General features: G+C 38.3%; 2 protein-coding genes across 18 annotated transcripts in view; one reads left to right on the top strand and one right to left on the bottom strand.

The window, feature by feature from the left end:
• Nucleotides 1-181: 181 nt before the first annotated feature.
• LOC107998142 (leucine-rich repeat-containing protein 57) lies at nt 182-1,366 on the bottom strand. Its single transcript, XM_017057226.3, has one exon. It carries the CDS (start codon nt 1,364-1,366, stop codon nt 650-652), a length of 717 nt encoding a protein of 238 aa, XP_016912715.1. The 3' UTR covers nt 182-649.
• A 595-nt stretch (nt 1,367-1,961) lies between these two features.
• Nucleotides 1,962-25,310, top strand: part of LOC107998141 (guanine nucleotide-releasing factor 2) — a 76,899-nt gene continuing 53,550 nt past the window's right edge. For 5 of the 17 annotated variants that reach the window (XM_017057218.3, XM_062072870.1, XM_062072869.1 and 2 more), the window contains exons 1-2: nt 7,493-7,649; nt 9,180-17,112. In XM_017057218.3, coding sequence (XP_016912707.1) covers nt 16,929-17,112 — 184 coding nt within the window. In that variant the 5' untranslated portion in view covers nt 7,493-7,649; nt 9,180-16,928. Of the gene's footprint in view, nt 2,148-7,488; nt 7,650-9,179; nt 17,113-25,310 lie in introns of those variants that run through there. The other 12 variants (XM_062072876.1, XM_062072874.1, XM_062072868.1 and 9 more) reach the window with 5 other exon arrangements.

Here is a 25,310-nt window from a genome sequence, read left to right as displayed (position 1 = left end):
ACTATTTAATTGTACGATATAATTTTGCATATTTATAATAACGTTTACGTTAATTTTGAAAATATTTCATACAATTTTAATTATTTATATTTTACAATATATAAAGAGATTTAAAAGAATGTTATGTTTTTATTTTAATTTGTATGTAATTAAACGTTATATAAAAAAAAAATACAAAAGATTTTTATAAAACATATTTTATTATTTAATACATTTTATTTATACATCTTAATGATGCATAAGAATTGTAATTGTTGCGTATAAGAACATTTTTATAAGAATTGCAGTGTGATACGAAATATTAGGATATCATTTTATAATCCGTGTAATAAAAATTATAATCTAGTACGAGTACTGCATCAAGTGCAGATCAATGATTTTATATATATATATATATCTCTATATAGTTTATTAGTGCTTATTTAACAAACGCTTTGTAAAAAAGTGTTTTTTTTGTATAAGCATTCACATTATTAAAAACATTATTATCAATTAATTTGAAAATTTTATTTCTATATTATATTATCGCAGGTATCGAGTATAATTACGCGAACACGATGCGGCATCTTTTTCAATGTTATAAAATAATTATATATGTATAATAATTACCTATAATAGATTCAATAATAAATATTCATTAAAATATCTCTTAAAAGAGTTTTTTCTTTACAGCAGTATATCTTTCCATATAGTTATCATAACCATCAAGATTAGCAAATTGTTTCATTTCAAATAAATTTCCTTCGACAGACAGGACTGAAATTTTAGAATTTTTCAAAATTTTACTAGGTATTGCATTCAGTTGTAAACAATTTTCTTCAAGTCTTAATGTTTTTAGGCGCGAACATTCCGCCAATTTCTCAGATATAGTTGATATCTGATTCTGATTGAGGTTAAGTTCAACTATATGTAACGCTCCAGCCGCATCAGGGATTGTCGTAATTCGATTCTTCGATAGATCTAACACATCCAGAAATTTTAAGTCACAAAACATAGGAGGAAATTCGGTTATACGATTATCAGATAAGTTGATTTGTTTCAATCGTGTTAGTTTTGACAATGACCATGGGATAGTTTTTATTTGATTCGAGCTTGCATTTAAACATTCTAATTTTGTCAATGCTCCAAGTGCTTCGGGTAAAGTTGTCAATTTGTTATGATTAACATTCAATAGCTTTAATAATGTAAAATTACCAATATTATCGGGAATATGAACAAATTCATTTTCCGATAAATCCAATGTACGTAGCAACGGTGCCAAAGCTAATAAATTTTGTGGAAATTCATGGAGTTTTCTTCGTGACAATTTTAATGTTCCGGTTTTCTTTGCAGTCTCGTAATGCTGTTTTAAACCAGAGTTTCCCATTTTTCGTTGACATAAAACGAGATAAACCCATATGCTTATTTCTAAATATTTTATATTACACTTTTTAAGTGAATTATGTCAATATGTTTATTAATTCTTGAGAAGCAGAAATATAATTTTTGTCAAATATTTTATTTTTTAATGAACGATAATTTAATTTATTGAAAATTCACATAATTTTTTATTATACATTTTCAATCGATGCTCGTTACTCACACTTTTTCATAGCAATGTAAACACATTGAACTATACTTTGTTACAGATTATATTCAATCATCGGTGGACAATGATTTTTGCGTGCCACTGTATCAACGTAACAAAACCAGTTGTTGCGTCGCCACTCTTTCGATTAATTTTCACACTGGCAATACTTATGGTGTCAATCGTTGCAAATTAATCAATGTCGTTTACACTTTTATATAAAAATAGCCGTGAAACATGTTTCGTTCGTGAAAATCGTTCAGGAGCATCCTTTTTGAATCGAAAATTGAATGATATGTCACCCGAGTGACAGTCCGTCGGCCATGTTGGACTGATGCTGACTATGTTCAAATTCTGGCCGCGTGATGGCGGTTCGCGCGCTCGCGCCCCGAAAGATGGCTGACAAACGAAGATGTAGCGGTGCACGTCGGGTTTACATCAGACTGAAAACGCCGCGGCAGCCACTGGTGTGTAGTTTACGATGCGGTCTTTCGTAGAAATAGTGAGATAGTGTCGTGGTTCGAGAGGACATACTATCGGCTAGCTATGGCCTCCATGCCGAAGTCGGAGAAGCATGCAGGTAAGTGATACTTATACTATGACCTACGATGAAAGAGAACGAATGCGATGTTCTGTAACAACGACGGAACCCGGTCTCCGTGATCCTTCTCTTTTCCTCTGTCAGTCAAGTTCTTATTCGTTCACAAAGAACGAATGTATCATAAAAAATTTTCATAACATTTAACATCATTGAACGCCATTATAGTAATTACCATCGATAATCTAAATATTAGTGAAGAAATCCTTCACGGACGCTACCCGGACGCGAAACGTCAAAAGCATATGCGTGTGACCTAATGTAAGCATGTCTCTATATATCGCATCCCTTTCTTTCTTTCGTCTTTTCGTCTTTGTTTCACATTGTGCCACTGCTAAAGATATTAATTTTATATTTAACAATTACAATAAGCTTTTTCAAAAAAGAATAATGTACCTTTCGACAAACATCGCGTTCGACAAATATCAATTACAAAATGAACGATAATCGTTTGTTAAATCAACATTCACAACCTCATCTTTCGTTCGATTCATCGAAACTATCGATTATCTCTTGTATCATTCGAATTTTAGCGATTTAAAATTTCATACAGAATTAACGAATTCATTTTCGATATTCGAATCTTTTGAAAAATATCTTGAACTATCGTTCAAAAGAACATCGTATGTGCGTTTTCGAATATCTATATTTTAAAGAATCGATGCTGTCCGATGTAAAAGGACCGCGCGAAGAATGGAGAGAACGCTACGAAAGGTAAAAGCATTGTTGATTTTCTCTCTCTACTAGTCCGAGATTCGTCTCGATGCTCCACCGGTCGCTTTCTTTCTTGAAAAACGAGTCATATATTTCGTAGTAAATGCACGACGCTGGTAATAATACGCGGTCGCCTGGAGAGTGTGTCAATAAACCGTCCACGCGCCAGGGGCGAGCTCAATGTAATTCGAACAGCTGCCCATGTCACGAGTTTTCTAACCCGCGTTTGCACCCTTCAAAGAGTTACCTCGGTATCGGTACGACAGTATTTTCACGAGAACTATTTATTTATTAACTAATATATTTTCTATGTATGTCTCATATCGAAATTCACACGATTTTATCGAAAAATTCGTATTTTACGATATGAATGTGATATCGATTTTAATATGAGAGATTTTAATTGAAATATGTGAAATTTTGTATTAACATTTTAATTGAAAGATATATGATATACTTATTTATATTATACAAAATCTTGCAACAATATAATTATCATTTATCAATACATAATTATCATAATTTAATTTAAATTCTAAATGTAATAAATTAAAAAATTCGAAAATAAAAATGAATAACGTTTAAATGCGATATACTCGTAATTTTAATTTATTATTATAATAATAACAGGTGCGTAACTTATCAGAACTGATACGTTCGACCTCGTAGGGCCGGTGATGGATAGATACACTTAAGTAAAGGCAGTTTGATCAATTTGCCGGATAACGAGTAGCAACTAACTCGGTACCCTACGTCATCTGTCGTTGGGTAATTGTGTTTAATGCGAGTTGATTTGTTGCCGGTTGAAATCATGGCATCTCTATCGTGTTCTGGCATCGTATCTCGCTTCTGAAAAATAGATTCTTCCCCCTCCCCCTTCGCGGTCAAAGAGGATATACGAACGTGACGCGCAGAAAAAGACGTCGACAAAAAGCTGGAGTCATTATCGATTACCGAACTTTTAATGTACTTTTAGCGTCGCGGCAAGTCGAAAGTAGCACAAACTTTTTACAAGCTGATCACTTGTATATTTTTTTTTTCGTGTTCTTCCAACATCTTTTTCTTTATCTAAATTCCTTTATAAAAAATTCAAAACACTTTTCTATTTTCATCATTTTTTTTTAAAGAATTTTAATTTTCTTTTAAATAAAGAATTAAATATATAAATTATACACTATATCAATTATACAATTAAAATCGAATGGATAAAATATAATCGATATTTGTTACAATTATTGACAAGGAAATGCCAGTCAAGTTGTTCCTATCGATAAATTATACTTATAGTGGTTCTCAAGTTGTCGATCACGAGAGGATTATAGAGTAATTTTTAAATTTTCATTTTTTTTCTTTTTTTTTTAGTTAATCACAATCAACCTACATTATTCTAAAATTACCAATTATCAAAACATATATAAAAAAAAAAGTAAATCTTCGCTATAATATCATGTATCCAATTCGACAAATATCATCGCGAGCGTCTCAAAAAGATTCCCTCTGTACATTCTCTAATTATATTCGAAAAAAAATCTCGTTACTAAGGTTTCTTCCGCTCGCAACAGAGATAAAAATGCTTATAGAAACGGTTAACACCACCACGTAACGCAGAAACACGGACGGAAGAGGAGAAATTGTGTCGTCGGCAGATCGAACGGTATCGCGAGCCCGGTCAATAATAAACCCGCGGCCCCGTTGGGGGAATTCCCTGTGAAAAGCGAACTCTCATTAAATTTCCAGCTAGACGGGCTGGTTCATTGAAATAATTCTATGGTGTGTCGTGCAAAGGTCCACAACCGGTGCTCGAAGGAGATTGGACGACTTTGTCCGTGGAAAGAAAGGAAGCTTGGTGGGAAGCGGGGGTGGTAAAGAGGAATGGTAAGAACGTGCGCCAGATCGAAATGTGATTAAATTCTGCCCGTTCCGTGTGCTCTTTTCCTTTTCCATTCCCGCGGATATTGTATCCGCGATATAGGCTTTGTCGAGATTCGACCGCTTTATCCGTTACACGCCTCCCGCTGGATCTTCGAATAAGAATCTCCTCCGTGAAAATAGGACACGAGGAGATATATATACATATAGTAGGGTATTTGCTTAAAAGTGCGTGTTTCACAGTTCGGAAGATGGAATTCCTTCCTCTTCTCTGTTTGTCATTGGGAGGCATTGTTAGAGGAATCGTGTGTGGGAATATGGGTACGAAAATTTTGGATCTAAGTGTTTCTCGAGTAATTAAAGTAATTTGTATTTTTCTTTTCTTTTGAATTATGCATCCTTCTCTCAAGATTTCTCAATTTCTTTTCGTTTTTCCATCCTCGATAAATAATATCTCCGCTTCATCGAAATATTGCCATCAAAATTCGATCGTTTCATCCAGCTTCGATAAAATACATCCCGCACGCCTCGCGTATCTCCCGATTTTTGGTCGAGAAATTATCTATCTTTTTTTATGTATACGTAAATTAGGAGAAATTTTATCGTTTTTCGGGATTCGAAATTTCGTTAAAAACGTGCAATTAGTTTGCGGAAACAAACAACGTCGAAACGTGTTGTTTAATCGCATTATTTTTTTTTTTTCTCAATTTCTCCACGATGCGTGCACGGTGTTTCCAGGGTATTCGGATTTAATCAATGACCGGGGAGACTTGAATTAAAGTAAACTTTATACGCCGGGTTGCACGTGGGTCCTAAAGGGAGAAAACATTCGCGATCTCGTGTAGTCACGTGCATGGGAAAAACGTGACTGGCGGCCGGCCACGCGGGAGTAAAAGTATCGGAAACATAAAAAAAAAAGTTTCTGCAGGGGTAATCTGCAACCCTTCCGTTCTGCAACCCTCGTACTTCAATGTCGAAACTTTTAAATCTAACCGTGCTTGTTAAATATATATATTTCTCTCTCCAATTTTTTTCTTTTTTTTATGATTCGTACACCGAAAGTTTGGAATGATTAAAGGTACAGTTGGTACAGAAAGTTCGTCGATATATTGTGTTATTAGATTCGTAAAGGTTTTTTTTTCCAAATAGATCGCGAAATAGAAGAGGTTAGGTTAGACCGAACTCGTCCGAAAGCAGCGTTCAATTTAAAAAACGCGTACTCATTCATGAAATTCATCTTTCGTAAAAATATTCATATCAAATATATAAAAACAGTACCAAGCAAGCGGATCGCTCACGAAAATCTCACGAAAGTGAGGATGCAACGATCCTATCGATCTACGATTGTTCCTACAACCTCTGATAAAAAGGAACGTAAACATAAGATTTCAATTTCAATCCCACATCAGTTAACCGGCAAAGTTGGTGAAAAACCGATCCCTCATCATGGTCGTCGTCGCGAAACTCGCAACTCTCGTGCAGGGATCAGTCTCGACGGGCTCGACCTCCCTCCGAAACATTGTTTGGTCCATCAAAAGCAGAGAGATCGAGGCCAGGTCGGCAGACATACCCGGCGAGATATACCCGGACGGTCCGTCATAAAGGATGACGGCGTTTAGACGTTGCCGTGTTCCTCGACCCTGTCGGTGTCCGTGCGAGGGCATAGGGGCAAATGTTGCAGATCCTGTACGAAGCGGGGATGCGGTGTCAGGAACAGGCTGGGATCTGTCGCGCGAGGAGGGTCGGTTGAACGCCATGCCGGTTCATGAATATGCATCTGTTTTCACGTTTCGCCGGGCAAACCCGGCCTCGGTACACGGATTAGAGGGGCGCGCACGTGCGAAAACCGGTCGACGCACGTGTTACGCTTGATCCTAATTTAGCTTTTGATCCAAGGGATCTCGTGCGACTTGATTTTTCCTCGTCTTCCGTTCGAACTCAATTGGCCGAGATTGAAACGAGAATTTTGAATTATGAAGGAGGATGAGGGAGCTTTCGATATTGGAAAATATTTTCGAAGTTAGATGCATAGCTTTTGAAGAAGTTTGATTTTTCCTCGTGAACTGACTAAGGTTGAAACGAGAATTTTGAATTATGAAGGAGGATGAGGGAGAATGGTTTTATTCTTTAATCGTGAGAGCTTTCGATAGAGTCATTGATATGATTAATTCTTGAAGCTTGATAAATGAGACATTTTTAACTCTGATTTAGATTGGCTTGATTTTTCCTCATGTTTCGCTGCAACTGGATCGGCCAAGGTTGAAATGAGAATTTTGAATTATGAAGGAGGATAAGGGAGACCTTTCGAAGAGGTGCTCTACGACTTGATTTTCGTTCGTGCTGGAACTAAGTGAATTGACAATTGAATAAAAATTTTGAGTTGTAAAGGAGAATGATCGAGGGAAAAAAGTATAATTTTATTTTTTAATCGTTTTCAATGAAGTCATCCCGAGGTATGGTTAATTCTTGAAGCTCGATAGATGAGACATTTTTAATATTTTTGACTTAGATTGATTTATACGTGATTTTAACAAGAGTTAAGTATATATTAATAAAAATAATAATCGAAATGAAAATTAAACGAGAAATTTTTAATAAATTTATTTTGTTTTCTAAATTTATTTTGTAATTGAACACAAATCAACAATGATCAACGATATCTCCACCTCCTTTGAGGAAGTTATTTACCGTTATCGTATTTTTACCGTTTAATATCTCGGTTGATAGAGATAATCGCGAGTCTTTAAGGTAATTATCGTAGCGAAACGATCGTGGTCCGAATATCTCTTGTTTTCCGAGACAGTGTGTCGACGTTAGAGAATCGATCAAATTGAATATTTTATCGTGGCATGGATATAGTTTGTCGAGTCGAAATGATTGTGGAATTCATCTATCGAAAACGTAAGTCAAGTCCAGTGTCTTTGTTTTTGTTGTCAAAATTTTGATCGATCATTTTAAGAATTTGCTGACTTGAGACAGCTCAAGGATTATTCAAAAAGTGAACAAAGCGTTGGATAAATGACAAATTTCAAGCGTTAAAATATTTTTATTTTATCAAAGTATCGTGCCTCTTATCGTGCTTTTATAATTCAAAAAATAATAAAGATATACAGAGGAATATCAACCTCGTTCGAAATTTATTTAAATTTTGGCCGACATTATTTGCCAATTTTTTTACGTAACAAACGTTATTTAAGAAACATTGTAATAGCAAATTTTATGTTGGTTTTCATCGGCTTTACGCGACACGTGCCAAAATATTTTCTTGCCCTCGAATTATCCGTCTCATTCGATTTTCTTCCATGCTGTGTAATAGATAGATTTAGAAGTCAAAATATAGATCAAGTACGCCATTAAGAAATTCCTTTGCTCGCTAATATAACAATATAATATTTCTTTGAATCGCTCGCTTATCTTGTCTTTCTTTCTTTCTTTTTTTTTTCTTTTTTCTTTTTTATTCCACGCGATAACATTATGAAATGTCGTTACGCGTGTGATTATAATATTACTAGAATTTCAGATAAGTATTATTTATAATTACCGATAAAGCCCAACTCATTTATCTGAATCCCGAGACAAATAATTCTTAATACGATTAATTATAATACTAAAATTTGGATAATAAAAATTCATTCATTTCTCTCATCATTCATGACCTCTACTTCTAATCTTGTTAATTTTTATATATGTACAAGTACATGTGTGTATGTGTTTTCTAAATTAAAATTTTATACATTGTTCAGTTTGTTTTATTTTTGAAAAGCTCTCGTATCTACGTTACACCATTGTAATTGTACTTGATAGATTAATCGATTCGATATAATATATAAGATATAATATATTATTCGTTCCAATATATGAGAGATAATTTTCTTGGAGAAGGATAAATCCCTTAAACTTATATTTACACTTTTAACGTTCGAGTTTATTACGTTCGAGTTAAAGTAAACAAATTACATGATGCACGAGATAAAAAAAATACACGTATAGGTATAGCATAAAATTTAAGATAAAAAAAAAAGACCAGAAATAGATCTTCGTTAACGAGGATAATCACACGGGAACGTGTGAAAATATTCGCCATTAGGAGAATCGGTCTCACACACATATGCTTCGAATCTCGTCGAGATACAAAAAGCCGCGTAATGTCTTCTCTCTTTCGATTCCTCCTTCCAAGAAACCGCCACTTTTTCTTCGACAGTGTCTTTGCAATCGGCAAAATGAATTACATTCGTTGCCTCTTGGCAAAACTAAGACTTTTTCAACGCGACTTTTTCAATGCAGATACGTATCTAAAATTGCGTATCGTAGTTCTCAGAAATGAAAGATAAATTGCATATTCGATTCGATACATTGTCTCGATGAACTCGATAAATGGAAATATCGAATAAATATCATTTGTAATTTGTCTCAGATTATTTATATTTCCAGATTGTTATAAATAGAAAAGTTTCCACTTTCTTCGAGGTACAGAATACCTACGCCAAAGGTGTTTCGAAAACCACGATCGTGATCTCGCTTGCAACGAAGAAAAATTTTTTTTACCAGCAAACGATAGGAAAAGGATTCCATTTCCACCTACACCAAACAATTGTCTACGCGCGAATCGTGATCCTGTCGAGCATCAGCATCAAAATCGTCAACCCGCAAAGAGACGACGCAGACGCCAAATTGAAATTCTCCACGCTCGTTTTCTCGAGTGATCTAATCTACGTTGCAACGACAATGACACTGTCCAACGCGCGTTGTCGAAACGGAGGATCGAGAAGAAAGGGGAAAAGAAAAGAGAAAAGAAAGGAAGAAGAAGAAGCGAGAGAGCGCGAAAGAAAAAGAGTAGGAGGAAAAGTAGTTCTCGCACACTGACACACTGCTGCAGGGGTCCGCAAATAAATTGTCCCTCCTCCTCCTATCTCTCTCCCGCCCCTCCCTCTCCCTCTCCCTCTCTCTCTTCCTCGAAATAAAGAACGAGCGCAAAAGAGTCTGTCTTTATTCCCTTGTCCCTCTCCGTCTCTCCCCTCTTTCTATCGTCTCGCTCCAACACTCGCGTCTCGTCTCTCCTCTTGTCTCCTCTCTCTGACCCGTTAAAATAGACAAGCCTTCTTTCCCGGCCAAAGTCACAGATATTACGATCCTGCCAGCGGACGGCCCACCACACGGCTATTAACGAGAGAAGGTTCACCTCTTGCGATTCTCCTCCTCTTTGACCGCCGGTTGACACGGCGACGCGTTTAAACTCGGCCAGACCTGTTTGGAACACGATCCGCGGACCAGATTTACGCTCAACCGTGAGACGCGTCTAGACGGCGGAACGAAAAAAAAGGGAAAAAGATCGCCGGCGAAAAAATCGGCGAAATTTTCCGCCCAGATCTACCCGCGATTCACGCTCCGTGCGTCAACTCCGCGGTACGTTCGAAAGGATACGACAAGGAAGTGACAAGTTTCAGTGAGTGAAAGAATCGTGTCGGGAGATGTTGGAATATTTGTATCTCGTTGAAAAGTTATTCCTCTTATACGAAGATAAAGAAATTTCGTAAGAAAAGTATATATTTTCAACGAATATATATAGATAGTTCCATTGTGATCCGAGGATTCTATCAGGATGTGAACGAATCCGCGTACATTTTTTATCAAATCGCGTTCGAAGACGATCCAAGTTTCGTTTCGGTGGAACGATCGTAATTAGCGGCGCTGCCAGAATTATCGATCTCGAAGATCGCGGGTGCATCTAAATTTGTTTGAATCAGTGTTGCGCGAGCGGTGGCCGCCTCGACAGACGCGGCGAGTCATCGCGGCCAATTAGCAGTGGTGGATAATTCCAAGGATCGTTGCGTTGTTATTATTATTATTATTATTCTGTGTTATCCCGTGTGAGAAGATTCGCCTTTGTTATCGTGATCCGTTCGCGCGAGGTGGTATGGTATGCAAGTGTTTGATTGTGCTTTATGTTGCGGTAAAATTTATGGATCGTTGGTCGCGTTAATTGGTAATCGGGGACGATGGCGGAGGACGGAGGATTCGACAACGATGACGACGAGCCGGGATAGAAACTTGGTTAGAGATTCAGTTCTTTTTTTTTTTTTTTACGTAATTGCACGCGCTCTCGTCTGTTTGGAGAAAGTGCGAGGTTACCGTGGAAAGTGGAGATCCCTATCTTTCGGGAAGACGTGAAAATCGATTGAAGATGGATCGACCGGGAGGAACAATCCTTATTATTGAACGAGAGGATTCGATGTGTGGAGATCCGGTGATTGGTTTTTCTTCCTTTTTTTTTTTTATAGTGAGTTTTATCATCGGTGATCATCGTTTGCTATTTCCGCGTTGCTATTATTAATTGCACGGGAGGATTTACAGAAAATTCATCTTGTTCGGTTCGAGGAATCGTAAAAATGATAGGAGAAGAATTAGTCTTAGTAACAGAGTGGCAAGATGGATCGGGGAAAGTTATCCTAATCGGCTGTGATCACGAAGGAAGGAAATTATTCGACCGAGTTCCATAACTTTTTAACGTAACGTTAAATCCGTATTAAAAACGCGTTTCGAAGTCAGACTTGGTTAATTCGAAAGGTGCAAGCTCGAATTAAGAAAGAACGAACGGAGGATTGAGATTAAAGTTGAGAGGAGGAAGAAATCTGGAGGAAATAGCGCGAAGAAAATTTCTTTTAACTTTTCTTTTTTCTTTTCAACAAAAGTCTCGTAGCTTGCGAAGATCGATCGAAGCCTCGTAAACTCGATGAACTCGAGCTGTGTAGAGCCGCGCTACCAGGAAGCTATTTCCACGGCTATACGTCATGACAATGCGCGAGAGATCGATGGAGGATTTGGAGAACGGTGTTATTACGTCGGAGTTTTCCGCGATCGTTCGCTGTCTCGTGCTCGATTGATCCAAGCTTCCAAGTTTGATGGTGTGTATATCGTGTTACGTCAGAGGCAAAGCTTCTCGATCCTTAGTTGCTCCGCGATCTTCCACCCAGATGGTGGCCTCATCGAGCCGATAAATCGATTCCACGAGTTTCCGATGTTAGAAGCGTAAGAAATTTTCTCTTCGTAACATTTCGTTGCGACGAAGGTTAAGATGATGCGAAGTGGAGAGTTTTTGTCGATACATTTGTTGATACAAATCTTTTGGGAATCTAGAAAGATCGTTAATTGTTCCGCGATCTTCCACCCAGATGGTGGCCTCATCGAGCCGATAAATCGATTCCACGAGTTTCCGATGTTGGAAGCACAGAGGATAAGAAGGGAAATTTCCTCTTCGTAATATTTCGTAATAATCGACGAAGATTCACGTGATGGAGATTTTTGTTCGAGGTATTGATACATTTGTATCTTTTGGAAGTCTTTTTTCTAAGAAAACGAGTATAAAAGTCGATGGACAAAATGTTGAGAGTTATTGAGTTATAGGTTTGAGGTCTTACGCTATTTCTGTCTTTTCGCTGTCTCGATAATTAATCGATGTTTTCGTGCAACTTTTATGTTTGTTCCGGCCTCTAAAATTGACTCTCCAAAAATATTTCACACGAATGTACAGAGTGTCTGAATGATTACGAATATAAAGTGTAAAAGATAAGTCGAAAGAAGAGTGAGAAAATTTTATAATAATTTTCCAAAATCCTTTCTGATAAAAAAATACAACTACGTTCTACAATTTCACGTATTATTTTTAAATTAGCTTCTCTCAAAGCTATTCTTTTTATTCTTGAATATTATCGATACGTATAAATTTCTCAATCCTCCGTTTCTCGCTCACTTTTATCTAGACACTCTCTATATTTTTCAATAGGATAAATCGATCGAGGTCATCCTCATAATCGAAAGAAGCACAATTCCTTTCCTCTCGATCGATCGATCGATTAATATTTCGAAGCTCGAGAAGGGCTTCGAAATATCAAGCGACCTTTTGCGTTTTCGGTCGATCGAGAACTACTACTCGCAAGTTCCACTCGGAAGAAAAGTTTCTCGCCGGAGAATCTCATCTTGGAGGGCGGAAGATCCCGTTCGAAAATCGAGACTCTGTGATCGTCGAATTTAGACACTCGTGATTTGAAAATAGCTCGTGTAAATCAACGGTAATTTGTTCCGTGATAAATTAAACGATCGTTGGTGCGATTTTAACGTTTCGAGATCGAAGAATGAACGAAGTTTGTGAGGTTTATTTCGCGATGATTCAAGGGAAATTCGTAAGCTTGTCGAAAAAAGTTTAAATTTTTAAACGATTAGAAGGAAGATATCGTTGTAATTTTGTTTTCACATAGATCGATCTTGATCGCGGCACGCTTCGACGTTCTCGAGCAAACAGAACGTAGATGCTGCGTAATAAATGATCAAGGCCCGATTAGTTAGCGGAACAGGAGGCGGCCGATCTGCTTGTTTTGATGAACGCGTGCAACGACGTTCCGCTCGAAGACGATAATTTATTCTCAAATAATTCGATGATATTTCAATGTGTACGATGGAACGATCGATGGTTCGTTGATAATTTTTGATCAGAAAAGAAAAATTAAACGGATAGAAAGACGGTATAGAAAATTTTCTGAAAACAGAGAGATTAATTTAATCTTTGCACTCGTGTTATTACACATATTTTTGGACTGTTGTTACAATGTTTTTGCTTAAATGTGTGTATATACGAAATGAAATAAATAAATAGAAAATAATAAAAGATTTTTTGTTCCGGCAAACCAGGATTATATATTGTTTTTAACAATGCAAAATTATGAAATGTAATTTTTTCAACATTATTTACTTTTTTGGTCTTTAACAGTTGTCTTTTTGCCATATTTTATCATACAAGTTTGCGTTTTCGAGAGGAACATTGGAGCGTTTATTCCTGTGTTCCTTCCAAGTAATTTTGAAAAATCAAAATACATATACAAATATCATATAGATTTTTATATACTGATCTAAGGGTTGAGATGTATCTTTCAAATTTATGTCCTACTAAAACGGCAACTTGGCTTAACAAGAATATGAAAAATAATTCCGAATCGACTTCTTAATAAATAAAATAAAATAAAAAAACACGAGTGCAAAGAATTCGAAAATCGCTCGAATGAATTGGATCACGGATGCGCGACATTGACACGGCTTTATCGCGATTTATCAAAAGGATCCGACGTCGAAAATAGCAAGGGTCGCGTCAAAGTGGTAGTGGACGTTCCATTCCTCCAAGCATCCATGTTTCGGAGGACAGAATCGCGATAAATCTTCTCTCGCAACTCTGTCAAATAATAACAACAAATTAACCGGCCGCTGAAAACACCACGTCCCCGCCGGCAATTCCCGGCGACGCCAATTATTCAACGCGCTCTTCGGCGTAATCATGCAAATCTGCGGGAATTTCGCGGCCGGGCCGAGATTTCCTGATTAATAATAATTACCACTGATGAACTTGCGACCCAGTTAAAGCGTCGCTTCCTGTCGCGCCCCAACCACCAGCGTTCCTACCAACGCGTTTATTTTCGGAGTTCGATGCCCCACACCCGCCATTTCCGACCATTTTCCATCCCGTGTTCGACGGGACGAGACGCGGATTCCTCGATGGAATTGCGATGAATCATCGTCCGAAAATAAGATTGAATCGGTCGAGTGTACGATTTGATCATCGTCCTCTTTGTTCCTCTCTCTCTCTCTGTCTGTTTTTCTTTTTCTTTTTCTTCCTCGAAGAAAAGGTTTTTCTCTTTTTTCGAACGAAATGTCGCACGATCGAGACGATTACTCGTTTGGAGGCGTGATATATCGAAAAATAAAACGTCGTCGAAAGCGCTGCGAGCGACAGAATATTTACAGAGATTAAACGGTAGAACAGGTACGTACCTGTTTCCAATCTAAAGTAGTTTAATGGAATGGAAATTGTTCGATTATTCTATGACTACGCTCGTTTCGTGTATAAATATACGATACGATGTACTTGCAATTTTTCTTGATAAATTTTTGGAGCATTCTTCGATATGTACCTCTTTTTCTTCTTTTTCCTCCCTCTTCACCGTTCGTTTCACATTTATTTCGGGGTCCAAACGAGGCAGTGGCACGTTTCATTTCTTCGACAAAGTCCTAGGTATATATAAATATTGCCAGAAAACTCGATAATTTAACTGGGGGCAAGCAAGCCAGAAAAACGTGGTCCTTGTGCTCAACCCAGCGTGGAACGAGTTACACGATTGACCTCCCGGTCGGTCTCGTATCGAATCATACACGCGGTTCGAAGAGCGGTAAAAGCGACGTGGATTCGCGATCGGTCGAACAGGTCGGGCCTCTCGCTCCAGTAAATCGTTTGTCGTCGAAAATCGACGCGAAAAATCTTTAAGAATTCCCTCTATTATCCTTCACTTGGACCTCGACTTGAACAAGATCGAAAAGATTTATATATCGTGTTTTCGAAATAAATGTGGAACAACCACGCCATAATTCGCTCGTCGATAGATTTTAAGTTTAAAGTGATCGAAATAAAGAGGATTTTCCTTGGCACGAGATTATATATCGAAAATGACGTTTATCTTATTTATTGGTCAAATTATTTATTGCGTAAATGAAGAAACTTTGAATCAACTTGCACTTATTTTTCTTTCGTGATCTTTTAAAATTTTTTAGAAAATCTAGCAAGATCGAAAAACTCTTTCTCTCGCTTTTACGATGTAACGTCGCATCTCAGCTAAGAGAATCCAATACGTGTCCGTCGTCGAATTACAGTGATTGCATTTTCAAAAATTCCAAATTCTATGTTGTTACGTGAAAGATTGTATCTCTATGCTCTTTGTAGAAGAACGACAGTAATTTTTCGAAAATACGCGTATACAATTTCGAGATCATTGGTCGATAAATCGGCGGAGTAAATTTTTAACACCTTGGCTTTTGATACCTGATATCACGATTTTTTGATACGGCATCGATCACGCTATGCTCGCCAGGAGAAGACCACGGAAGCGCGTGGATCAAGAAATCGTAACGGAACATCCGTCGCGTTAAAATAGACATCCTGGAACTCGAATCTAGTATACTCTGCCTCGGTGTAGTACTCGAGGCTGCTAAATGTATCATCGCACGTATATTTAGGCGATGACTGTCATCGGCTCGGTTCAATCTAAATACCTGGCCTTCTCTGGCTCTTTGAAATTTCGCCATCGATATCGTCTTATTTCACCGTACATCGCGGACAATTTGCCGTGGAAGGTGTCCATTTATCGATCGAATAATTTAAATGAAATTGAAAATATTTTCGAAACAGGATGAATATCTCGGATAAAATTAATTCTTAAATTATATTTCTATCAAATTGATTTTCTATTGAATTATAATAGAAGATTAAAATGTCGCGATTTAATTACGAAAACGTAATTTCGTTTCAATAATTATCGAAAACGAAAGAAAAAGGGGGTTATTTCGATCATTAGTCTGCACAATAATCGTTCGTTACTTCGATAGATAGACACGGTATGTTGAGATTCTACCACGTATCTTTAATTACGCGCTGTAGAATTAAAGTTCAGCAAACAGTGTATTGTCGCCACGGTGTTATCTGTTTACAGCGTGAACCCGCTAGTCACTCGCTAAATATACTGTTCGTGAGATCATGTGCAATATTATATATGTATGTAAACATTCGTGTGTTTCTCAGTTCGCTCGATGTTGCTCGTTCGATAGCGATCATCGATAATTGCGTAGCGTCTTCTCATCATCCGTGTAACTCGTCTATTGATGAACTCGTTTGCATCGATCGAGAAAAGTTTTGTAATCAGCTCGATATGCGCGTATCGTACAACGCGTCGAGGATACGTTCGATGCAAAATTCTTTCAAACACTTGCGTCGACTTATCTAGAGAGATAGATAAGAAGTGGATCTCGGTTAACCTGGTGCCTTTGAAATTCGAACATTACAGAACGTGTTAGAACAAAGGTGTTATTGCAGTATTAATTCATCCTCTCCGCGATGCGTCACTGTAAATCCTCCCTCTTGTCGATTCGAGACGTGAAACGGTATCGTAACGTGTGCGCGATCGAAGGAAACGCTTCGATGTTTACCGATTAATCGTGTGAGAATTTTGTCGAACCGAGTGTGCGACCTGTGCAATGCCCCAGTGCAACGTGACGAGGATGAGCGTACTCGAGAAGCCGTGCGGAACATCGACGAGCATCCGTCTCGAGGATCTAACGTGATTGTTGGACGGCGGCGAGACGACTCTCGAGATGCCTCAATACGACGACACCTTCCTCGACTCGCCGATCTTCCGGCGGCGCACGCGTAGTTACGCCGTGCAGAAGGAGTTCGCGCCCAAGTCGAGCAGCTTCGTCACGGCCACACCTTTGCTGCTGGCCGTGACCAATCACGCCAGGACCCTTTCCGGTTCCTTATCGACCTGCAGCCTCAAAGGTAACAAAGGGAAGGGAAAAGAATTCGGGTTAAGGGCACGATGTGTGCGTTTCGTTCCAACGGGTTAGAAAGGGGATCCGCTCGAGAGAGGCGCTTTCTTTCTTTCTTTGTTGGAAATTCGATCGAGCGAATGCTTTTCTCCTCTCCTCGAATATACGATTAGATTTCGGTTTTAATTGCCCGCCACTTTCGTATTGTATCGCTCGAGAGAATGGGCTATTGGAAAAACACGTGTGGTGTGCACCTTTCGATGGATGGAAATTTCGATATGGAGATTTATTGTTTCGATAGCCCCTTTTTTTATAAATAGAACACCGACGTTTATTAAATGTCAATTTTTATCAAAGGGTATTTGATCGAGGCTTTTTAAGATAAGATATCGTAAAAAAAATAGAAAAAGAGAGAGACTCATAAATCTTGCTCGTATATCGAACGATCCCAAAAAAGTTGTAATTTATTCGAAATAAACTATTATCGTCATTCTCGAAGCGAATTCAGACTATATACGCGAGTAACGTATAATATACGCACACGAGGAAAATTCACACTCTTCTCGAAAATGTACAACCACGTTATTATTTATTCACTGCATCTTCGCAAGTAAGTAAAATCGATTCTCCCCTGTCGATCCTTGACGTGCAACCGAATTGCCCAAAATCCTCTCCAGAGTCGTGCATCGATCAATTTCGCCAGTATTTTTCGCGTGTAATATTCGACGACCGAAATGGCGCATGGGCAAACGCTATCACCGTTCCCCAAATACTCTGTCGGAGTAATTAAACTTAGGATAACCGCGTTATGGAAGCGAGTTTGGCCGCGCTAAATATAGGCCCCTCAGACATCGATGAAAGCGACTGTTAATTACCCATTCGTGGTGTCAATCATATTAAACAGCCACCTTCGGCTATTAACACTTCACGCGTTGCATATATATATAGCATATATATGTAATACACTTCTGTAGGGGATTTTGTACAATCTACGAATTCCATTCTGGAGGAATGTCGTAAAAATTTATCACTTTCGAAACGGACGATTAGGATATCCGATGTTCGAAACGAAATAGGATGGAAGAGGAGACGAAGAAGGAAAAATGTTGTTGTGACGCGTGAAATTATTCTTTTTGGGTTGGGCAAGAATTATTCCAAAGTTTTGTTGTCGATAGAAGGGAAGTGTTATAATTTGAAAAATATAATTTAGATTATATGGCGGAGATTAAATTAATATAATCGATCTCCAACTTTTCTTGTTTGCATAAAGTGTCCTCGCGTAAAAGGAAGAGGGAGGATAACGAGAAACGGATGAACGTAAAGAGAAGCGAATTATGTCGGCGTTGGAAGGAGGAATTGCTTAACTTTTGTACCTCGAACTTGATCGTCTAATGGCTTATATTTATGCATTCGAATTACTTTATCAAAGAGATTGAAATGCACAATGCGCAATGTACATATTACAGAAATACATATTAATGCCATAATTGCACGGATATCTCGAAAGTAATTAAAGACGAATATCGAGAGGGGTCGGTCGTTGAAAAACTTTGGTATTATAAATTTTCCTCCTTTATCGAATCGAATCCTATTGCAGTTTCGTCGGATGAAAGATTGGATTTAAAAAAAAGAAAATCAAAGATCACGAAGCACCGTTGCCTCGATGAAATTTCCCCACGAAATACAAAATTTATATTTATGAATCTTTTTCCACGTCCTTTTTTTATCTTCGTTTAATTTGAATCGAAATCTATATTTATGTATCTCTGCTCCTCTTCAATTTCATTTGAAAAGCAAATTCTTGCCGCGCGGTGACGAATTGTTTTTTTTGAAGAAACGGCGGGAAATGCTCTCGCTTGGCTTGAATGGGCCCCAGAAATAGAATCTTGTACGCGGTTTTTCTAACTTTTCTCGTCTCCTCTGTTCAACATGGCGGAAGAAAGAAGCCTCGACACATTCAAGCCTCGTAATTAATCGGCGTTAAAACGAATCTTTTGAATTTCGCCTCTTTCTCTCCTTCATCCTTCGAATTTTATTCCACCCATTTTGGATCGTTCAAGTTTTGATTAAACGTTTAAACGTTAGAAATATTCTATTTTTAAGTATCCTTTAGACTTGACCTTGAGATTGTGCAATTTTTTTTTACGTTGCTCCAATCAGAAATTAACCAGGCGAATAATAAATAATCACGAGAAGGAAATTTTCCATCTTTGATATACGACGCGTTAAGCAATCGTATTTGAACGAGGTCTTTGGCAGTGCAACAACTAAGGTACATTACGTTAAATTTACCTTTACTATATAATTACAACGAAGTATTAAAACAAAATATCGCGTGATCTATCCTCGTATTACGTAAAACTTTGAAATTCTTTTGCAATAGACGAGAGAAAATTTCCTTGACTTTTTCTTCTTTTTTATTAAGAATTATTTTCACATTTAAGTCAATTATTACACCACAATTTTCCTATATTTAAGCCAAGAATTCTTCTCAGGATTATCTTTTCATCTTTCACCAACGTATAATTTCTTCCAAGCTTCTTCATCGCAAACGATTAATAAATCGCCAATTTTCCGTCAACGTCCGTTTTTAATTCGAAAAAAGAAAAAAAAGTACAAATTCTCATTTAGAGACCGACAGATTTTCCAAGTTCCGCCTCGCTCGGAAGTCGGTTAGCAGCGGTACTCGCCGCTGGCAATATCCTGGCCATGGGCTGTCAATAAACGGCACGAAACACGGTCCTTCAATGAGAGAGATTTCCCCGATGCTTCGTGCGCGATAAATATCTCGAATCCGGCGCCCGATTATCACGGGACCGCAACGTTTACAAGGGGGGCGCGTGGGGGGAGGGGGCGAACGTTAATAAACGTTGTGCCGGGGACGGGTCGATAATTAGTGGAGCGATAAAGTTTGTCCAAATGCCCGGCCGAAAATTAAACCGAACCGGTCGAAAATTTGTTTTCGGAGAGACGGCGTTATTCGTGGCGGCTCTTTTCCGTTTTAAGCGGATTGGACGATCCGCCGAAAGGTATGATGAGCTGCAAGTTGGGGTTGCCGAGGGTGGGGGTTTATTAGATTGTGACGCGTGTGTAGCGGGCGCCGGCTTCACGAAATTAGCTAGGATGGTGTTTAGTTTTTCGATTTTCTTCGGTTAAAATGGAGAGCGATATTTGGAGGGGAAATATGTCAATTGGTTTAATGATTCTTTTGACCGATCTTTCGACATCGGCATGAATTTTGTTCTAATATCTCGATGATATGCGATTTTAATGTAGGTTTTGAAGATTTGGAGAAATGTCAATTGATTCCCTCGATAAATTAATTATATTTGTTTTACGATTGCGAAGATTTTTGGAAAGTAGATTTATTAATTTATTTCGTTCTTGGTCAATTTTGGATCGATATATGGATAAATTTAATAAAGTTTGAAATTAACAGGCTTAAAATTTTTCTTTTTAATTTTATGAGTGAGTGCAGGGATACATTAATTTTCTATAATTCGCTTACCTGTATCCAGTTCAATGTACATTGATTTCTAAATTCAAAAGTATTATCAGGGAATAAATAGTATGACGTTTCGTATGACGATAATTTAATAAACAGTAATTGTCCATTAAAAAAAAGCCAGAAGATTTCACTTCGAATAGTGAATTCACTGTCTGCGCTTTCACGTCGAATTAGTCGATTTGCATTCATGGCTAATAAGAATGAGGAGTGCTGCAGGTTTATCAAAATGTATCCCCGCCATTCGAGTTTATCTTTTCTCTCTCTTGAAACGAGGGTGCTTCCAGAGAGAGAAAGAAAAAAGATCCTCCCGGTGGTGTAATCTACATCCATAGAACTCGTTGCAACTCGACGCTCTCATGAATAGGAATTTCATCTGTATGAAATAATAATCGTATTAAAAAAAGAGAGAAAAAAAGATGGATTTCCTTTCGACGAAATAAATGTTCCAAAGATAATCGAATAAACAATTGAACCGTTCGCGTATATTTTTTTTTAATTTGCCTTCTATTCTTTCCTTCTCCCCTTTTATAGGGGAATAGAATTAAATGTTGAATATATCTGAAATTTTTGAGAGAAGATTTATTTTAATACCGGGGTTTTCGTTAGATTTTTCATTTATTCCCCAAATGGACCGATGGTATTATCATTTTATTAAGCAGAAAACTCTATGAACCCGGATTATCCTCGTTACGGATTATCTGTCCCTCTTTTCATTTAAAAAAATTGGAGCGCCTTAGTTGGGAATAATTTGATACGAGGCTTCAAAAATAAAAAAAACAGAAGAAAAGGAAAGGAAAGAGAAATAAGGTTAAGAAAAAAATCAGCTTTAAATTCGCTTATATTTCGTTTCATATTTCATCAGTTTATATTCAACACGATAATTTTATAACGCGATATACCTTTAAACAGGGGATGCAGAAAATCTAATTAATTATTCAACTCGAAACCACTGTGTTTCGCTGGATACTTCAATCGCCTTTATCGCGCCAATGACAGAATTGTTCTCGAATATTTATCATTAAAACTCGGGAAGGAAGGAATTTCGAGAGGATCAAAATTACCACGGTCGCGATTAAAAATCCTCCTCGAAAAAAATAATTAAATCGAATTAATCGTATTAGTCCCAAGAACAAAGAAAGAATTCGATTTAGACGCGATTAAAATAATAAATCCCCTCCTTTTTCCTCTTCTTATTCTCTCTTTTTATTTCCTCGACGACGATTTGTTCCTCTCGATACCGATTTGTTACTAGATTTAAGTTATAAATCGTTTTTTTTTTTTTCCCCCTCCCTCCTGTACACGAGCGTTTAACGCGTCAAGTAGAATTCGCAGGAGGGAAAGCTTGTTTTACGAGGGTGGTCCTACACGCTTACGAGGGTGTAAACCACCACTTAATCAAGACGTTACACGAGAGTTCTCCTCGCGAGAGTTTTCCAACCCATCTTGCTCCAGGGGTTGGTCACCCCTTTTAGCATCCATCGATCCCCGATAGATAAAAGGTTTTCCGCCGCAAATGTATTCGCTCTTTTTCTCTTTCTTTCTTTCTTATATTTTATTCGTATTTGTCCTTCTCGTATCTATATCACACTTTTATCATACATGAAACAGAGAATCTTTTATAAATAACCACTTAAATAATAATAAATGTTTCTTTCTCATTGGCAACTACAATTAGACGAAGAAAAATTAATAGATGGAATTCGTTCAGACATAATAAGCGTTATAATAAATATTTTCTTATTATTCTTCGCTTAAACTTTGGATAAAAGTAAACAAATAAATTTATCTCTCACCGTTTCTAAACTTTCGTAACTTTAGTAACGATATCCAATTATTTCTCTCTGAAAATTCTGGTAAAGCAATTCTGCTAAAACATGCCCAGCTCCAAAACGGGAAATTATCGAAAATTTCTCGGCGCGAACGACTCCCTCCAGAGCGGAGGAGAACACAATGGGTTGCGAGCACGGTGGTTCGCGAGCGAGCAATCAAATCTGGCCGCGGGGGGTGGGTGGGGAAGAAGCCGGCCGTTTAATGCACGTTGCGCCACCGCCGAAAGCGAATTTGACGGGTGCACTTATTCGCCCGTGCAAAATCTCGAGACACTCGGATCAACGTGACTCTTTGCAACGCGTTCCTCCTCCTCCTCCTCCTCTTTCTTCTCGCCGAGCGAAGATGACAAGAAATCCGCTTTCCGCGTGAAAGGGGCTTAACGTCGTCGTCGTCGTCGTCTCACCGATAAATTTCAACCGAGAAGAGGAGAATATTTCGCCTGGCAAAGTGCATTCACGCGCCTCCCCCGCGGGGATAGGCGTTCGAAGAGGGGGTGGCTTCGACAGGTCTCGCTTACGCGGGAACCTGCACGCTTGGAACGCTTGCATGTATAAGGGGTAACTGAAATATTGTTCCATCTTTCCGCAGTTATTGGACAGGGAAAATTTATCGTTGGGTCGAAATGTCGAAGCTTGAAAAGTAGGAGGAGTAATTCTTGCTTAATTTTAATTTTAATAATTAAGCTGTTCGATGGAAAATAAATATATGAGAATACGGCACGAGTGGAAAGAGATCATTTGTGTGAATAATCGTTGGTGTTTCCTGTATTTTTGCAAGGTAGATATCGTTTTTTGGAAACGTTATAGATGTTCTTAAGTTTAATTGTATGGTAATAATTTATTTAGAGAGGAGGGGGAATTTATATCTCTATAGAATAAAATAATAATCCTTTTCGAAATACCGTTGAATTTTATATTATTCGCGAGGAAGGTATCGCGCGAGTGTATGAGATAAAATTATGAATTTTAAATTCCGCGATAATGGCGGATTTATTTCGAACGAAACTTACGAACTGGTGATTCAGATTGTTATTATTATCTATTTATCGTACATCGTAAAAAGAAAAATGAAATTCGACGGAGAATATATTTAAACGAAATTTAAAAGTTATGATCGATCGTGCAAACAAATTCCTCGATTAACAACAAATGGACGATCGAATTACACGTAAAAAAATTTCATCCAGTGTAACGAAGATAAGAATTAAATACCAATCGACGAAGCAACGTCGATATCCACCTTTATCAATTCCGCACACGTGCATTAAATTAATCCCCAATCGCATTAAATAGCCGAGTAAAAAGCTCGAGGATTACGAATCCACCCCTTGCATCCCATGAAATATTCGTACCTATATTTTCTCTCTCCTCCCCCAACCGTGATCGAGTCATTAACGAATTAACGAAAGAAGAGAGAATAAAGGGAAAAAACTTCCATCTCCCTCCTTAATGGTATTCACGATTTCGTCCGAGCAATTTCGCGTCGCGATAAAAGAGGCGACGATTTCAGGTGACAATAGTTATCGCCCCACCCTGTATACATCGCACGGACTCGCCTTGGGATCGCCGTGCTCCCGGAGGGTTGAAGAAATGCGAAATTCCTCGTCAGGGGTTAGGTGGGGAGAGGTGGCTGGCGGTAAAAATAAATGGGAGAAGGAGTCTCTGGGGTTCCTGTGCGTGTTCTTTCCGCCATTTCTTCCTATCCCTCTTCTTCCGCTCTCTCTCTTTCTCTCTACTTCTTATATCCACTACCTTTTCTAACACTTTGCTCTTTCCTCTCTTCTTCCCGTAGGCTGATGGTGGCTCGATTCTTCGCTCATTCATGCAAGAACTTCCAGCCAAGTGAATTTCGGTTCGCGGAGACGAGATGTTAGACGCTGATAGAGACGATAAAGGGGGAGGGGAAGGTGGTGCGGATAAAACGAATTCGTGGATAGGATGATTCTTCTAGTAGTTTCTCCTCGGTCCATTTTTTTCATCAAATTAAATTCAACCAATGGTATATTAATAATCGAAAGGATTAAATTATCGAGGAATTTAAATCAATAGAAAGTATCAAAAACTTACGTTCACTGGTAATCACATTGCTAATCGTAGCTTCTTCCATTAGCTTTTCCTCGGATCGAATTGGACATTGGCTCTTCTTTCTAAATTAATTCTAAAATCAATACCATTGGCTCTATAATTTTTTTCGTTGCTCTGAAACCTTACCTCATCAACGTAATCATAGATATATCGATATCAAAAACTTAACGGGGATAAATGGCCGATATGAACGCGTCAACGTGACGTTTCAGGAATGTATCCGCCGCCTAATACTAATTAAAAATTTCTTTGGACGAGGAGGACAGGAGCGAGAAAGGGGGGAGGGGGAAAAAGAAAAATTACGTGGCGAAATGAACGGCGTGTTGCTCGTTAAAAAAAAGAAAAAAGAAAAAAAATGGCGTGCAGACTGGATGGTGGTCGGCCACGTGGGGAGGGGGGATTGTATCAAAGAGGCGCGAAAGAAAAATATCAGGGAACGCGTGTCGTCGCGGCAAGATCGTGCGCTGGCATCTCATTAGTCCACGAATCCTCCGCGCTAATGAGATTAATTACCGCGAGGCGAGTCGTCGTCCCTCTGTCTCGCGCGGAAGAAACGCGAGGAACAGGCGGATATTAAAAAAAAGAGAGAGAGAGAGAAAGAGGGAAAGAAAAATATGGCGATAAACAATCGAGCGTCCTGTTCGATCGTGGCGACGCACTAATTTGACGAGAGACTGGATTAATTGCTGCTGGCGGTGCTCCTCCTCTTGTTCGATCCGCTGACACTCGGCGCGCAATTTAATTCCAGGATTCGATTTAATTTCGAGCGACTTGTTTCCCGTGTGG

This window comes from Apis cerana, linkage group LG3 (assembly GCF_029169275.1).
Source record: "Apis cerana isolate GH-2021 linkage group LG3, AcerK_1.0, whole genome shotgun sequence".
Taxonomy (NCBI): Eukaryota; Metazoa; Arthropoda; class Insecta; order Hymenoptera; family Apidae; genus Apis; species Apis cerana.
This window is presented reverse-complemented; position numbering and strand designations above follow the sequence as displayed.

Coding starts and splice junctions, on each gene's coding strand:
- LOC107998142 (XM_017057226.3), bottom strand. CDS start 1,366: ATGGGAAACTCTGGTTTAAAACAGCATTACGAGACTGCAAAGAAAACC.